At 40.0% G+C, this 16,514-nt stretch overlaps 1 protein-coding gene across 2 annotated transcripts in view; it reads right to left on the bottom strand.

Annotated features, from left to right (window-relative positions):
* Positions 1-16,514, bottom strand: part of NFIA (nuclear factor I A) — a 360,348-nt gene that overhangs the window by 106,047 nt on the left and 237,787 nt on the right. For both annotated transcript variants that reach the window (XM_054573968.1, XM_054573960.1), the window contains exon 4: positions 15,081-15,155. In XM_054573968.1, the coding sequence (XP_054429943.1) occupies positions 15,081-15,155 (75 nt within the window). The remainder of the gene's footprint in view (positions 1-15,080; positions 15,156-16,514) is intronic.

Here is a 16,514-nt window from a genome sequence, read left to right as displayed (position 1 = left end):
AACTGATTCCTGGTCAAAGGAGAACCAACACAGTGCGAAAATGTTACCATCAAATTTGCATTTATAATCTAGAAACATCACCCTGTCTTGAGCAATGGTGGGGAGTGGCATGGCAGTTGAAGAACACAATCAGTAAAACCACAGAGGCCAGTGGAGTCATTTAAATAGATAAGATGGGAGTGTGGTCTCAATTCAAGGGATGGAAAGGAGGAGTGTGGTGTAAGTTATTTAGATGTCAGAATCAAGAAACTGTGTTGACTTCCTAAGTTCGGTAGTAATGGAAGGAGGGAGTGTGGGATGTTTCCCAGGATTATGGCCTGGGGGAAGCTGCAGTACCATCATAAAACAACAGACTCAAGGGAGGCTGTGAGGGGATGCAGCAATTTCTAAGAATAAACACTTAGTTGTTTGATTAATAGCAACGGCTAAACCTTAATAATAACTCTCATTATGTAAGGACAGTCACTGCTAAGAAATGGAAAACTCTGAAATTCACATATACTTTTTGAAATTCAAACACATCTTTCAATGATAGGCTTTAATGCAGGAAGGGCCTTTAGTTAAAAAACAAATGGTTAGGCTTGACTATACATGTAAACAGAGTTCTAATTAATAATTTTGCAAGCCGTTCCCTAATCTCTTTATAGGAAATGCATTTGCATATTTCTCCCTTTTATTTTATAATATTTTATATTTTATGAGGGTCGATTATTCAAATATGGGTCTGGATCACCCATTATCCCTTTCAGTGGCCTGGCATAACACAGGTACGTATTAATGGCTATGCCTCCATGGAGCTTGGAGATTCACACCTCTCATTAACTAACGAAGGTGGATGAGGCTGATCAGTGTCAAGGGTCTGGATGTAGATTTTCACAAGTTTTGGGATGGGGTTGAGGCCTCAGTTGGATGCAGCAGCTGCTTCCCTCCTGAGCACCCAAGGAACCCCATGAGCCCCACTCCCTCGCGCTTGGAAGCAAAGGCGGAGCAAGATGTGAGTGGAAGAGGCTTAACAGCACTGAGAGGACAAGCCAGAGGCCCTCTCCCTCGTGGGGAACACCCAGCTGCACTTACAGTTAGCACTTTATCTATCCTGGTCTGCCCTGGAAAAATGTCTTTTACCGTATCTTTTCAAAATGTCAAGGGAGAAAGAACAGGTGAAGGATGAAAAATACATGTGTAAATATGGCGTTCCCACCTCTCAAGGAGATTAAAAAAACAATTAAGCCCACAGAAATGTTCCTTAACTTGCCTGTATACTCACTTCATGTGAACCACTCAGTGCACTGTAGCTGTGACCTAGCCAATAGCAGCAGGTGGCCTGGCAGCGTTGTGACACTTCCCAAAGTGTCTGCTGGACTTCTGGAGAGCAACATTGGGGCTTGGAAAACTGATTATGTGTGTTTTGAATTTTAAAACCTCACTAACCTTCTGAAATGAGAATGGATTTCACAACCTGGGTTAAATAATCCTAATAAAGCGCAGACCCAAACTCTGCCTTCTTCAAAAGAGTCTTGTAAGGAAACATCCCTGGGTACCAGCTGTGGGTATGTAGCGGCCTGTTGGACTGGATGTGTATGTATCAGTTTACTGAAATGGATTTTGATTCAGTGCTATTGGGAGGGCCAAAGAGAAAGTGTCATATCTGAGGGTAGTGGTCACTGACCAAGCATCCCTGCAAAAGGACTGGTATCCTCAGTGCCTGTAATCTGAACAGGAAGAGGCTTTGAACTAAGAACCCAAAAGGCGGACTTTTGGCAGGCTTTTCTGAGTACTGTGAGGGACACATTTTGGTAAGTACTCTATTATATCTAACTTAATCCTCAAAAAAAAAAAATCATTCCAGGGAAGTATATCTTCTAAGTGAGAAGAATTAAACCCTGGAATGAAGTTAAATTACTTGCCCTGAATTATAGAAAGGCAAAATAAAGGGCGAGCCAGGATTAAAATTCAAGGATGTCTGACCCTGAATCCTGTGTCTCTGTACCCCCTTGACTCTCATATACAATATTTGCCTTAAACTTGAGATGTTAAAAAGGTGCCGGGGTGTCCAACCTGTGGCCTGTGGGCAGCACGCGTCCCAGGATGGCTATGAATGTGGCCCAACACAGAATTGTAAATTTACTTAAGACATATGCGGTTTTGGGGGGATTATGTACTGCAATGTACTTCATGTGTGGCCCAACACAACTCTTCTTCCAGTGTGGCCCAGATGCCAATAGGTTGGACAATAGTGTCTCTGTCCCTACAAGGTTTACAACCCAGTGGAGTGAGAAAAGAATATCTTCAAGTCTAATGTAATATCAAATGGGTTCAATCTCAAAGGAGAACACAAAGAATGTGTTAGGAAAGTTCAAAGGAGTAATAGATCACATTGGCTTGTGGGATCACAAAAGGGGTTCATTTCAGGAATTGCTGGTGCTTAAGCTAAGCCTTCAAGGATGGTTAGGATTTAAGGAGTCCTAGAAGGTAGAGAGGGGAGGGTTTCTAGGCAAATGAGAAAGCCTAAGTCTGGAGATCAGGAATAAAGTGAGTGATTTGTGGGATCCATGACAGTTTCTGAGCGGGGAAATGCTGGCTTGCATCTGAAGAACGGCAATATGGCAAGAGCATGCAGAATACGAGAAAGGGGGCTAAGACTCTGGAGGTGGGGACATCAGTGGGTGGTTTAATTTAGGTCTGGGAAAGAGGCAATAGAGGCCTAACCCATGCTGTCAAGAAAGAAAATAGAATTTTCACAATGGATATGTCACTGTTGCAGGAGACATATCCATATCCATTTTATATGTCTTTACTGACATAAAGACATATAAAAGACTGTTTTCAACTGGACACTATGGAAGGGCATAAAAAAACAAATGATCATATTATTCTAACAAATATAAAATATCAGTAAGATATATATAATACATATAATGTGCTTCTTAGTGCTTACTTATAATGGTAATAAGTCCTGCAAATTAGGAAACTAACAGTGTTCCAGGGTTAAATGGCTTGTCCAATGCCTGCCCAGGGTGTCACGGTGAGCTTCTGAGGCCAACGACTAACTGCTTTCTGGTGTGTTAGAGATTATGTAGCCACTGCCTGTCAAACGCGGGGATGTTGAGGGAGGATTGGACCTACCACAACACTTCCTGCCTGTTCTATATATTGTGAAACCTGATTTTGCTCCTTCAGTACTTGACCATAGGCTTTATCATTCTTTAATTATCTCATGCATAGCATTTTCTCCCCAACTGGCTTGAGGGCATTTTGAGAGCTATAAAGATAGACATCCTAGGGCATAAAAAAAGGGCTGGTCTGGGCCTTGGAGAGATTGTCTAGAGTCCCAACTCTGCCAGTAACCATCTGAGTGACTTGGTTAAGTCATTTAAACTCTTTGGGCTTCATAGTTCTAATAATAATTATGATAAAGATGAAAACTCACCACAGCCGCTGCCGCCACCCCCGCCCCCACCGCCATGGCCCTCAGCATCACGACAGCGAAGGCTGCCGCTGAATTAAGCACCCTTCAGGGGCCAGACCCTGGGCTGAGTTTTAAACACATCGTGCCATTTAATCCTCATAGCTCTGCTAGGAAGGAACTGAGGCACGAAGAGGTTAAGGAACTTTCATAGTTCACCAAGTCAGAGGGTTATAGCAGATGACCTTTAATCCTACAGACCCCACAGCCTCTTTTGTGTTCCTAAACAGCTCACCATAGTTTAGTATACACAGCTGATGATCAATAAATACACTGAATTAAGGAGAGTGAATAATGACCCTCTCCATTTACACTCCTCCCCAAACTTTAATAAATACAAAAGGAAACTCAGAAATCTAGAAATACACATAATGAGGACTGACTCCTCAACTTTCTTAAGCAGCACTGCAATTACTCCGACCTGTGGATTTTGTTGCATGGAGGAATTTCCCTCAAAAGACTAACTTTTATTTCTTCAGATGTTATTTCTAAGTCATTTGTCCCCCACCCCCTTCTCCCCTGTCACGAGTAGAATGTAGCCTTTGTGTCATTTCTTAATAAATGGTTTGCTATTAAGGAATCATTATAGTAATGTGGGCTATTGGAAGAAAGGGGTTACTTTAGTAGCCAACCCTCTTAATGACCTGCTCTTCTGTACACATTAGCAGTTGGATACGGTTGTGGTTATTGAACTTCTGCCATCCACCAGAGACAATCTGCTCGGGCTTGCATGTTGGAAAGAGGGTGATGGAAAGAGAAAAATTTTATCCAAATTTCCACACTCTTCCTAGGAGATGACAGTACACTGAGTTTACAACTTGTTCAACAGCAATCGGCGGGAGCATTAACGAATGACGGATGCAGCCAGCCTATTCCTGATAGCACCTATCCTCTCAGGGGCTCAGTGAAATTCCACAAATATTTATGGAGCACTTTCAAAGGGCCAGAGTCTGTTCCCATGCCTGAGGTCTACTGGTGGACAAGATATATAAAAACCTTGCCCTTGTGGGGTTTACATTTTACAGATTAGCAATCATAGTTGCCCCTTCTTCAAGTTATCATGGGAACTAAAGAATATAAAATAATGGCCAAAAGGCACCTCCTCCCCCAAATAAAGACTATCGGGATTTAGCACTCCATGTCCAACTGATAAAATAACTACTGGAAAATAAAGAGGTACATTTCTCTCCAGATAATATAATCTATGTACTCATTGAGACTTCAGGACCTTTGTAACAGCAGCGGAGGTTGGGGGGCAGAGTAAAGTCCAACAACAAAGCACATTCCACGGCCCAGCACAAGTTCATGTTGTTTTGCAGTCCAGTGGCAAAGATCTTGTAAGAAAGTCCATGTCACTGCACAGGAGGAGTGAACATGGGAAAATACTCATTCTTCTCTCTATCAAATGCACAGTTGTAAAACACAGAATGCTATGAAAACTCAAGCAAAATCTGGGATCATCGTTAAAAGGAATTATCTCAGAAAGTAATATATGGCAAAAGATTTCAACTCCTTTGTTACCTTCCTTTTACTGTAATATGCTTTTTGAACACAGCCCATGAGAGAGAGCTTTCAGAAAGAAAGAAAAAAAGTCTAGTAAAATTAACTCATTTTATCAATTTGTGCTTTCGGCCAGAGTTTTCTGACTGTGGCTATGAGGGGCTGTAAAACTGATGAATTTGCATGGAGAAAGAAACCCGTGTAAGTAATTTGTGTAAGAGGTAACACGAACATAGACTGTTATAACTCAGACACCCTGCAGATAGTCGACTGCTGCAGTGTGAGCAGTTATGGGTTAGAAAAATGACCACATTGCAGTCAGTCTGACTTGAGTGGAAATCAATCATAAAGGTACTTTCTCTGCAGCCTGTATGCCACACAGTCTTCAGCAACTCCTTTGCCAAGCAGTTTTCTGGTGTGTAAACCATGTGCTGATCTTTTCTGACCCTATCTTTCTGAAAGGTCTGACCAAATACAGGCTATGGGTGAGGTTTTCCAGAATGGAACCATGAAAGAAAGGCACTGAACTAAAACAAGGATTTCCCTCTATGTCGAAAGTGAACTTCCCTGCTATTCTAAGATTTAAGCAGTGCTTTTCATAAAATGTCGTATTAGGTGCCAAAAGCTAGTAGACTGTGTTAAGCCCATCAAATATACCTGCTAACACAGAGAGGACACCGTGTTTATACAGTGCATTCTGCGGACACAACTGACAAAGCGTGTGCATGTGGTGGCAGAGGAGATAAAGGGTGAAATTTTTCTTTCAAAAATAATGTTTTCATTTTACTAAAATAGGAGCAACTCACTGAAACTATCTTCCTCCCCACTCTGAATCATGAAGACAGTTTATCTTTGATAGATAATTATTTTGAGTTCAATTTGTAAAATAAATGTGTTCAGACACTTTATTGCCTTAAAGAAAGCTCAAGCTTGGATCTCAAGAAACTTAGGTATCTACTCTATAAAAAAAGGACTGTTTCCTACTTACTTCTGTATTCTCCTCAGTACACAGCGTAGGATGCTTCATATATTTTACACGAAACAAATATTTACTGAATCGAACTAAAATCATATGAGCTTGTTAATGAAAAAAAAACAAACACCTAAGAGCTACTATTTATTGAGCATTTATTATATGCCAGATAATGTGCTAGGTGTGTTCCCTGAATTATCTGATCTTATCCTTTCTGCATCCCTATGGAATACGTATTTGTATTATTCTCATTTACATACGAGAAAATTAGTTGTGAGGTTAAGTTGCATAATCAAGGTCACACAGCTAAATAAGTGACAGAGCAGAGGTTTGATGCCAGATATCTCGATCTGCTCAAAGAAACAAAGGTAAAACCCACATTTCCAATCTCCCTGTTTTCCCTTTCTCATCAATTGCTGGGGAGATGAATACAACAAGATTTAAATAGCAAAATAATTGTCACCTACCACTTAACCGGCAAAGCTCTATCTCATCGTCCTCCTTCTCACTCCTTTGTTTTTATAGGTGTTTCGAGTTACAAATGTCTGCCAGTGCTTCACTGGATAAAGGGCCTGACCCTGGGTCTAGCAGAGCCACCCACAGTGGGGTGAGCAGTGCTGACTGATCTCCTGCATTAGTGGCTCTGCCTTTGGGACTGAAATTGATTTTCTGCATTTTAGAGTATCCTCTTGTCTTAGCTTTTGGTTGAGGTCAAATGTGGTACCCATTTAGTACCTGATACAGCTTCGGCCATCCCCTGACAGGGGATGAATTTAATAGCCTAAGAGGTCTTTGCGTCACAATGATCTATAAACCCGGGAAGGGCTTCCAAACATAAGCCCCTTAACCAAGAGCGCACTGGGACCATCTGACCATTAGCTACCAGGAAACCAAGCTACATCAACAGACTCCCATCCCAATGAACCACAAATCCAGTTGTCCACAATAATAATTATAACTCTCTAAATTTTCACCAAGAATTGTTTAAGTTTTTTCTCCTCCATCTATTAAAAAATCCTAACATGTATGCACATCAACCATACACTAGATGAACTCAGTTCTAGTAGCTGACCTAATGTCGGCCACTCTCATCCTAGGCATGCCTATGGAGCCACCAATAACGGTCTTGTAATCAGCAAGAGGTGGCTGCGGTAATATATTCTAGCCAAAATCTCAGTAATATTAGTGGTCTTACTGTAGCATAACACACGAGTTCTGTCTGACTTTTAGAGATCCTAAAAATGCCTTTTAGTTCCCCAATATTACCTATTAGACGAGAATATCTGTTCTTTAAAAAATTGAGGCTTACGAGTGTATAGACAAAGATTTACTAAAAACAACATTGTTAGTAATGACCTCTAGTTACTCACGAGGAATTTTTATGTCCATAATTTAAGAGAAAGTAAAATTTCTGAATATTACAGAACCAAGTACTACTTTTTAAAACTGATAAAAATGACCATGGTGTGTCTAGCCACTTCAAAAGTCATTATTTGTGTCAGTGTTAGACTGAGAATTTTATATTTTGTTATCCGTTAGATACCCTGGAAGAGAAAATTCCAGAATAATGTGGAAGCATAGGCTTTGGCCAAACACTTGAGGATAAAAATTTTCTGGCTTCCTAAAGCAGATGTATTAGTTCTAGTATTGACACACTCTTACTCTATTAGAGTTATTAATTCTGAAGGGATCATTACAATGGTTCTTCTAATATATTGATTTTTGGAACATAAATTCTAAAATCGCTTCTTACTCCATACATAGAAGACACAGACACACACAAAATGCATACAGATGCACACACATTTTCAATAAGTTTTCTGATAGCGTGGTCAGCTCAAGGATCAGCTCTGAGCACACAGTGAGAGATCAGGCTTGGTTCAATAATAATGACAACAGTTACCACTGTTGGGTATTTACTACGTGCTAGATATTTGACATTCTCTCACTAATTCTCAAAACACTCCTGAGAGTTTTTACTATTTCTAGCACCCAGACTTAGGCCCAGCACACAGCTGGCACTTAGTAAATATTTGTTGATTGAATGAATGATTGTTACTATGAAGAGAACACAGCTGACATGAGGTAAATGTCGCCCGAAGTCATATAGCTAGTGAGTGGCACAGCCAAATCACCAACTCCGTATCCTGGACTATTTTCTGATCCCATGCTGACATCTTGCATATAAATTCGAGATAATATATTCTACATATGAAGCATAACTAATGAGTTACCTAGAAAAGATTAGAAATAGACGAACCTATGAATAGAAATCACGGTAACAGATTAGTATTTACATCAAGGTGTTACGTTTTCTGCTTCTCCCTGAGTCAAATTTTTACAATAAAAGTGTTCACAGTTTGGTAAGTTTAACAGGAGCTTTAGCTAAGAACAGAGACCAGAAGGCCCCCCCCACATCCTTCCATGAGAACTCTTACTGCCAGCTCTAACCAGGGAAGTTGTGGGGTATGAGTGTAACAGAAAGAACTGGGTATTTGCATAGCATTGACTGTCAAATCTGCTGATGTCATAAGCTTGTTCTTACCATTTTTCTAATTTCAGCTGACATGGTGGTCAGAATACCACTGCTGGAACACATCAAACACAAGGTACATACACACTTCAGTTTGTAGGTAAGGGTGAGATACCTCTCGCTTATGGGGCTCTTCCTCTATTAGGTGAGGAGAGTAGGATAGGATAAATCAGGTCTGGCAACCCATACTGTGAGCTGGGATTCAGAAGAAAGAATAGTGTGACAAAAATTTCTATTACTACCAGTCCTTTCCATTTGCTGCCAGCTTTACTGTCCAGATATTCACCTGAAATATGTCCAAAAAAAGTAAAAGAAATTATACAACAAAATATCTTTCTGAACTAATTCAATTTCAGAATTTAGTTTGGAAATTTATTGGATGATGGTAGAGGAAACCCACTAAATTAAGCCAGCCAGGCTGGCATTTTTCTTTCTAAGAGTATGGCAATATTTAATATTTTCTCTCTCAATGAGCGACTGATTAAAACTAGAACACGAAACATTTTGCAATGTCATAATATATTCAGGATGGGGTCGCTTAGATAGGCAAAGTGAAAAAAATATATAGGGCCAATCAGTACTTTCTATTCTGTAACTTAACAGATTTTCTTTAAAAAACTCTGGAAGAGGAGCCATTGACTTCTACAGATGGAAAATGTGTGATGTTCATTTTAAAATGACTAGTAGAGCCTGCTATTGACCATCTAATTATGCTGAGTTCCATTTATAAACATAGCTAACCACTAAGTTTATGGAGACTTTTTGTGCTGCTTTAATAGAATATTGATCGAGAGCACAGTTTGAGCGCACTGCCATTGCGCTGTGTAATGGCAGACAAAAGGCAAGGTCACAACCATGTTCATGCTCGGGCTGCAGGCTATTTTTTATTATAATCTTTTTGTTTCTTCCTTTAATGCTCAAGCCCATATGGTTTCTTTGGAAAACAAGAGCCTGCTTAAGAATATAACGTGTTTTCAAAATTAATTTCCATGCAATGATCAACTATTGTGTTGCATAAAAGAGGAGAACCAACAGGCCACTTGTTTAGAAAAGAAAGTGTCTAATATATTTCACTTTAACAAAGACCTAAAACACAGCAACTACTTAAATGGCACCCTAAACGACCGGATGCCTGGCATCGGTATCCTATATCCTTAATTTCCTGATGAGACCTTCTTTGTAAAAACATTTTGTAATGTTCAAGTTTGGGCTTGTTCCTATCAAACGGCTTCATTTTCTCATTGTACCTCGTAGCTGAGTTATTTCTGTTGTAGTAGCTCCATCATGCCACGTTAGAATATTGCAGATAGTTCCCACTAAATAGGCTAGAAAATCTGAGTGGATAGCTATGGGTACTCAAAGACACACAAAGGACGCGGAGACTTAAAAAAGCAGTTTAAAATTGAACTGCACGTTGGATCTTAATGATGATTCCTGTGCGTGAATATAGAAAGAGTACACATTTCTAAGGCAGAAAACAGCCACTAGGGTGCCACCTCATGCCAGGCTGAGGCGTATGCCTGGCTCCATTCACTCCAGCTCTCCATTGACAAACAGCTAGGGAATCCTGGAGCCACCCAGCAGCCCAGCTTTGTGGCAGAGCCAGGACAGTTCAGCTGCTGGATTTTAATAGATTCTGCAGCAGTGCAACAGGAACCAAAAATCAGCCTGGGTAACTGAGAGTGGTTTTCACACCCAAAGACTCTAAGGCTGGCCACAGTGTACTGAGAACCCTGGCTTTTCAAAATTCCAGGGCCATGAAGTCATCCCCAGCCACGAAGTTTACTTAACCCTTGCAGCCGGCTGGAGTGTACAAACCACTGCCTGGAAAACTGGAACCCGCCAGGCCAGAGTCACAATGGCCTGTGTGTATTTGCGGTTTTCCTCTTTCCCAGCGAAGTATTTAGGGTTTCAGAGTCACTCCACCAACTTCAAGTAAAATAGTCAGCACTTTAGAAGGAAATGGGCAGAAGTAGTGGATTTTTTGGGAGGATTTTCTGGGTTCATACCAGGAAGCATATTTGACAGCCTCAAAGCACACACTGGGAGGCAAACACTGGTACAAAATAAACAAGAGTGGGTGCTGACCCAGAGAGCCATCTAAGAGCATCATTTAGCAGCTCGTAGAGTGGGCTCTCTGTGGCAACTTCATGGGAAAGAGACCCATCTGAAAAGGCTGCTAGAGGGCTTTGTTTGAAAATGCAGCATCATGTAAGAGCCATTTCAACAGATGGTTCCTGTCTCTTTCCTCACAGTATTCTGCTAAAACAACTTCAGTGATTCTGAACCACATTGTTAGCACTGGTAAACCCCCTCCTCCAAGCCCCAAAGCAGAGAAGACTTCTCTCTTTCTCTCTGGCACAGCATCTAGTGGTCTGAATAGTGGTCCTCTCTCCCTGGGAAGAAAGCAATAAATAACTAGAACAACTTTCAGATGGTCCTATCACATGGGGGAAGAGGTGGAGAACAAACATACATTTACTTTTATGGTACAGAAACAGTACTTTCTTTGCTGCTAATAGAATCAGGACTCTCCTTTCTTGTCTTTCATGAACTCTAGGTAATGCAAAAAAATGAAAAGGCAGGAAGCAAGGGTGAGAAGGGAATTAGTGGGAAATTCCAACAGATCCATGCAGCTCATCAGTACAATAACCTTGTTGCCCGACTCTCACCTCTGACTGTGGGAGGCTAAGCCAGCAGCTTTCTCTTGAGTTTCTCTGCCATTGCCACCCTGTAGTAACACGATTATAAACAACAAACTTAGCACATAGTTATTTCAGTGAATCCTCATGAGGAAATACTGAAATAGCACCTCCCTCCTCTATTAAATTTGAAAGGAGGAAAACTAAAAACAGAAACTAACTGGAAACCTGGGGAAAGTAAATATTTATATTAGCAAATTTCAAAATTGAATGCTAAAGAACCAGGAAAAAAAGACAATTTTCAAGCTAAGGCCACCATTAGTGTGAAGTTTCCAGACTGTAAATGTGGTTGCGGGGACTGGATGGGGCTGGGATAGATAAGATGGGGTTGAGGAGAAAATCTGCAACACAGAGAAGAGATTCGAAGACATTGAGGCCACTGAAAACATCCAGGTACAAGATGAAACTACAGAAAGAGTTAAAAGATTACTGGTTGGGGGAGTGGGAGATATTTAGATGGAGTACAGTTGATTTTTAGGGAAGCGAAACTATTTTATGTGATACTGTAATAATGTCATTATGTATTTGACATTATTAACACATAAATTGACAAAACACATAAACGTACAACACAAAGAGTGAACCCTAACGTAAGCTATGGACTTAATATAATGCGTCAATATCAGCTCACCAATTTTAACAGATGTACCACACTCACAAAAGATGTTAATAACAGAAGAAGCTATTTTGAAGGTATTTTGAAATTCTGTACTTTGTTAACCTAAAACCATAAAACTAACTGTATTCATTTTTTTTAATTCATCCCAGAAAAAGAAAATCCAAGGAAAAACAAATTTAATTAAGTGTCTTATTGTTTTGTTTCATCTGAAAAACAGTTTTAACCTTTTTTAAATGGCCACACTAATAATCTAAAAGTTTATCAACACTCACCATAAATGATTAAATAAATAAATAATAAAAGCACAGAATCTTAGTATTTTGTTTAGTTCTATAATGCAGGTATAGGAGAGGTCATGACAAAAATGTCTGCAGTCAGCTAGCTGAGTACAGCAAAGCGAAAAGAGCAAGTTTCTTAATCTCTAAGGGCATCGTGTTCTCCTTCATCTGTAAAAAGGGACAATAACAGCAACCACGGGAGGACTGAATGAGATAATGTTTACAAAGAGCCTAGCACAATTCCTGGTACATGGTGCATGCTTGATAAATGCTAGCTACTATAATTTTACATATTAGTGTTGGGTCATGCCCTTAACAGTGCCAACATCATGCGTTTAATCAACTTATGTGCCAGTTAGCTTATTTCTATTTCAAGGTTGCAGAATGCACCCAGCCCCACTCATCTGTAAAATGTGTCTGCTGCACCTCTAAAGCAGACACTTCGTTCTTCCAGCCTGGGCAAGGGGTCAGCTCTGGAAGGAACGGTTAAGGATTTTGACTCCTTTCTGTGGCCTGAGTGTTAAGTCTTTCAGAAAGGTGTGTGGGTGAGGAAACCTGAGCTGGGGGATCCTTACCCCAGCCACCAAGGCAACCTAGAGACATATGCCCTGACAAACCTGGATTAAAGATCTGTAAGAGGGAGGGGGCTCTGGATGGCACTTTGGCCTAAAGCCATGGTTTAGCTGACACAGCCCAGTCCCACTCTTGCCAAACGGTTTCAGTCAGCACGAGGCCATGTGTGAGTGAGTCCTAGAGCGATTACGCAGCAGTGTGCAGAATCGAAAAGCATTCAAGAGCCGGAGGGCGCTCATGATGCCAGACATCAGCAACACAACCCCCGAAACAGGGACAGGAAACAAAACCAGGTCCCTCTGCAAATTCAATCTGTGGTCCAGCCAGACCCTCTGGCAGTCTTGGAGGCAGGTTTAGGATTCACTTGGCAACCACGCCATCATAGACTGCATGGAGGTCTAATCGAGCTTGGAACAGATCAACCCTGGGATGTAAGACCTTAAAGAGACATACGGAAAGTAGAAGGAGGACGGGATTCTGGGATGGTTCTGAGCAGCGTGAGCTTTCTCACACAAGCCCTAGGCCTCGGACACTGATGGTAATGAAGACTAAATGTGAGCATTACAGCAGCCTGGGTTGAGTAAAAAGGTCGAGTGCTCCAATCTTAGAGTTCAAAGGGTTTTCACTCTTTGAGGCAATGTCTGGATTGTAGCAAAGGCTCAATGAATGTATTTCCCTGTGATGCCACTATGACAGTTATACTCTGATATGTCAGTCTATATTAAAGTTTTTATGAAAATAACAAGAAAAACATGAGTTAGTGATTTTTAAAAGTCCTAAAGAGGTGTGTGTGTGTGTGTGTGTGTGTGTGTACACACACACACACACACACACACACACACACACACAAATACACAAATGCATTGGTATCTGTCTATGGCAAGTACCTGGCTAATCAGCTATGCTAGGGCAGCACACACCCTCCAAAACGACAAGGCAATCTAGCCTCTACCTTGCTGGCTGCTCCTTGAAGCGTACTTCATAATATGACAGCAACGTCTCCCTTCTATCTCACAACTGTTGCTTCTAATGCCTTATTCCTTAGATTTCCAACCCGCCCCCCCGCCCCACACACACTCACCAGGACGCCCCTGCATCATCCAAGGGTTCTTGACTCCCAGAATTCACACACCCACAGTTACCTTCCTGCTATTTTCTCTGTCTATCCTCACATTGTAGATTTCAATGGGCCAGTCTAATAGCATGGATTCTAACATAACACAGATAGCTTAGCCATTTATCTTATGTTTGACTTTGGGTAAACAACTTCAACAGACCTGTAATTTAACTCATTTGTAAAAATGAGAGTAATTTCTTATCTGACAGGTTTACTGCAAGAATTAACTTTTGTTACTACATGAAAACTTAATGCAGTACCTGGCAGAGAGTGAATGCTCAGCAGTCACTCTCCTCTATCCCTGTACTCCCTGATTCCCTGACTCCACCTTGTATCCAAGTTTTGTATTCTATAGAGTCCTCTGGCCTTAAAAAATAAGAATAGACAGAATTCAAATTGTAAGATCAGGATGGCTTGCCTTGCTTGACCTGGCATCTTGTCATGAGATTTCCTGGTTTGCTCAGTCAGTCTTGTAAGACAGTAATTCAGGGAACTGGGGGTGGGGAAGGTGGTGAACTTGAAAAGAAAAGATTACTTTTTACTCCACCTCATTCCACAAATGATTTGTTCCAGTGCGAAATAAATTTTGACAATGTATATTTTGCCTACAAGTGATAGTTTGAAGTAGGAGAGGGATAAAAAATATGAATACTTGGTATTTATTTTTCCTTGTTATTGGGACCTCAAACATCATAGTCATTGCAGGTATGCTTTTAACATAAAAACAAAAAGATGTTTTTGAAGGAGGAGGACTGTGTGTGTATGTATCTGTGAGAGGCAGAGGGAGAGAGAGAGAGAGAGAGACAGAGAGAGAGGGAAAGGAGGAATATCCTGTACCTTCTCCTTGGACTGCTGGGATTATGTTAGAGCAAAAATACAATCACTGACCCTTTGATCAATGGACCAGGGTGGCGACAGGTACTCTTAATTCACTGCTCTTGGTGATTATTGACAAGCCGGTAATGATCATGCTCTACTGTGTCACTCATGCTGAGGGCATTAGCATTCTTTAAAGGTCAAAACCAAATTTTTTATAAATGCAGAATTTCTTAGAAATCAGGAAAGCCTCAGAAATTTTTAAAACCAGGTTCACACTATAAACTAGGGAATATGTGAGACACTCAGGATTTCAGTTCTTTCCATATGTCTCACATTAAAATGACATCAAATTTTCCTGATTTAAATTCCTGGCTGTTAAATAAACTGCGCGGCAAAATTCTTCCAGTGGGTGAATGAAAAGGCGATTCTGAAAGCTATTTATGTCTCCAGGAGGCCTAGGCAGAAAGTAAGCACAAACCAAATCAAAGCAAAATTATACTTACTCTGTGACACTCTTACTAGCTCAGTCACACTAAAAACACCTGATGTGACAAAACTGTCCTGGAAGCCCAAATGTCCTAGGGAAACAAAAACAGAAAAAGCAAAGTGTCATAAATAGAAGATATCTGGCAACAGAATTCTAAACATGAGTTTCATTGTGATTAAAAAATGTGATATCTCATTTCATGTTCTGCTCCAGTTTGCGTTTCCGTGAGAGGGCACAGTCATTTAGGTACGGAGAAGTGCTTTGGGTTTGAATCTGGAGGCTATGGAAAGCTATGACACAACGACTGGGTGATTTTTGAAATGGTTAAAAAAAACACTCAACAGGAAACCTGAAACAAAAGATGATTTAAAATAAATGGTTACCTTGGCTGACCTCGGAGACCTTAACAACTGGGATGAAAACAGCCTACCTAAGAATCAGCCCAGAGAGCTAAACCTCCTCACAGTTTTTAAACATGATTTTCTAAAGAAATATCTGATGGGGATTAGCTATCCATTCATTCAAATCAAACAAGATTTAAAGATGTTCCCTTCACTTCTAGAGGCACCACAGGGGAAATCTTTAAAAAGCCAGACTAGAAGAAGCAAGCCCCTTGGAAGCCCTTGAAACATAAAAACAAATTCTTTAAGCACAGAGAAAATTTAGATTTGTTTCAAGAGCAAGAAGTTTTTACGGGTGGGTAGAATTTTTTTTTAAGAAAAAGGTAAATTAACGGTACAAAATGACTTACTCTTTGAATTTTGTATCTGCTTCATTTTTGCTGGGTATTTCCTTTAGCTACATGATATTACATATATTATCAATGGCTCATTCATTTTTATAGTATGTTTAGGAACACAGGAATATAAAACTTATAAATATCAAGGAATATGTAATTGATATGTCATCTCCTTCTCTGCCTCTAAAGTTCTCCCATTTTATGAGCTTCACATGGGTAGAACTTAGTTGAGAGATCTGTCCATATGCTTAATGCAATCACCTGTTTTAAAATTAGGGTCAAAGAAGTTGATGGCTGAGGGTAATTAAAAAAAAATAACTTTTGTGAGATAAGGAAAGCACCGTTAAAAATGCAACGTAAGAAAAAAGACCAATTTGAATATAAAACAAAAAAATTCGTAAGTAAAATAGATTTTATTGATAAAAGCTATTATTTTGCCCATTACGAAGGGGAAGCAAGTTTACCTAAGGCACATTTTATGTATCAAAAAAGTGTTAAATGCCATGCACATAAACACATGCAAAAAGTCACCATGTTTCGGAATATAAATAAACATACAAATTTATTCTTTTTCTTTTGGTTACATTTGACTTCTGCATAAGAAAGATTTTTTATTGAGATTTTTTTAAAAAAATTCAGTTTTTTATTTTTTTTATTTTTTTATTTTTTGAAAAATATTCAGGATCTTTATTTTTTTTATTGTAATTTTTT

The sequence above is a fragment of the Pteronotus mesoamericanus genome, unplaced genomic scaffold (assembly GCF_021234165.1).
Source record: "Pteronotus mesoamericanus isolate MK-2021 breed Mesoamerican mustached bat unplaced genomic scaffold, CSHL_Meso_final contig_105, whole genome shotgun sequence".
Lineage (NCBI taxonomy): Eukaryota > Metazoa > Chordata > Mammalia > Chiroptera > Mormoopidae > Pteronotus > Pteronotus mesoamericanus.
This window is presented reverse-complemented; position numbering and strand designations above follow the sequence as displayed.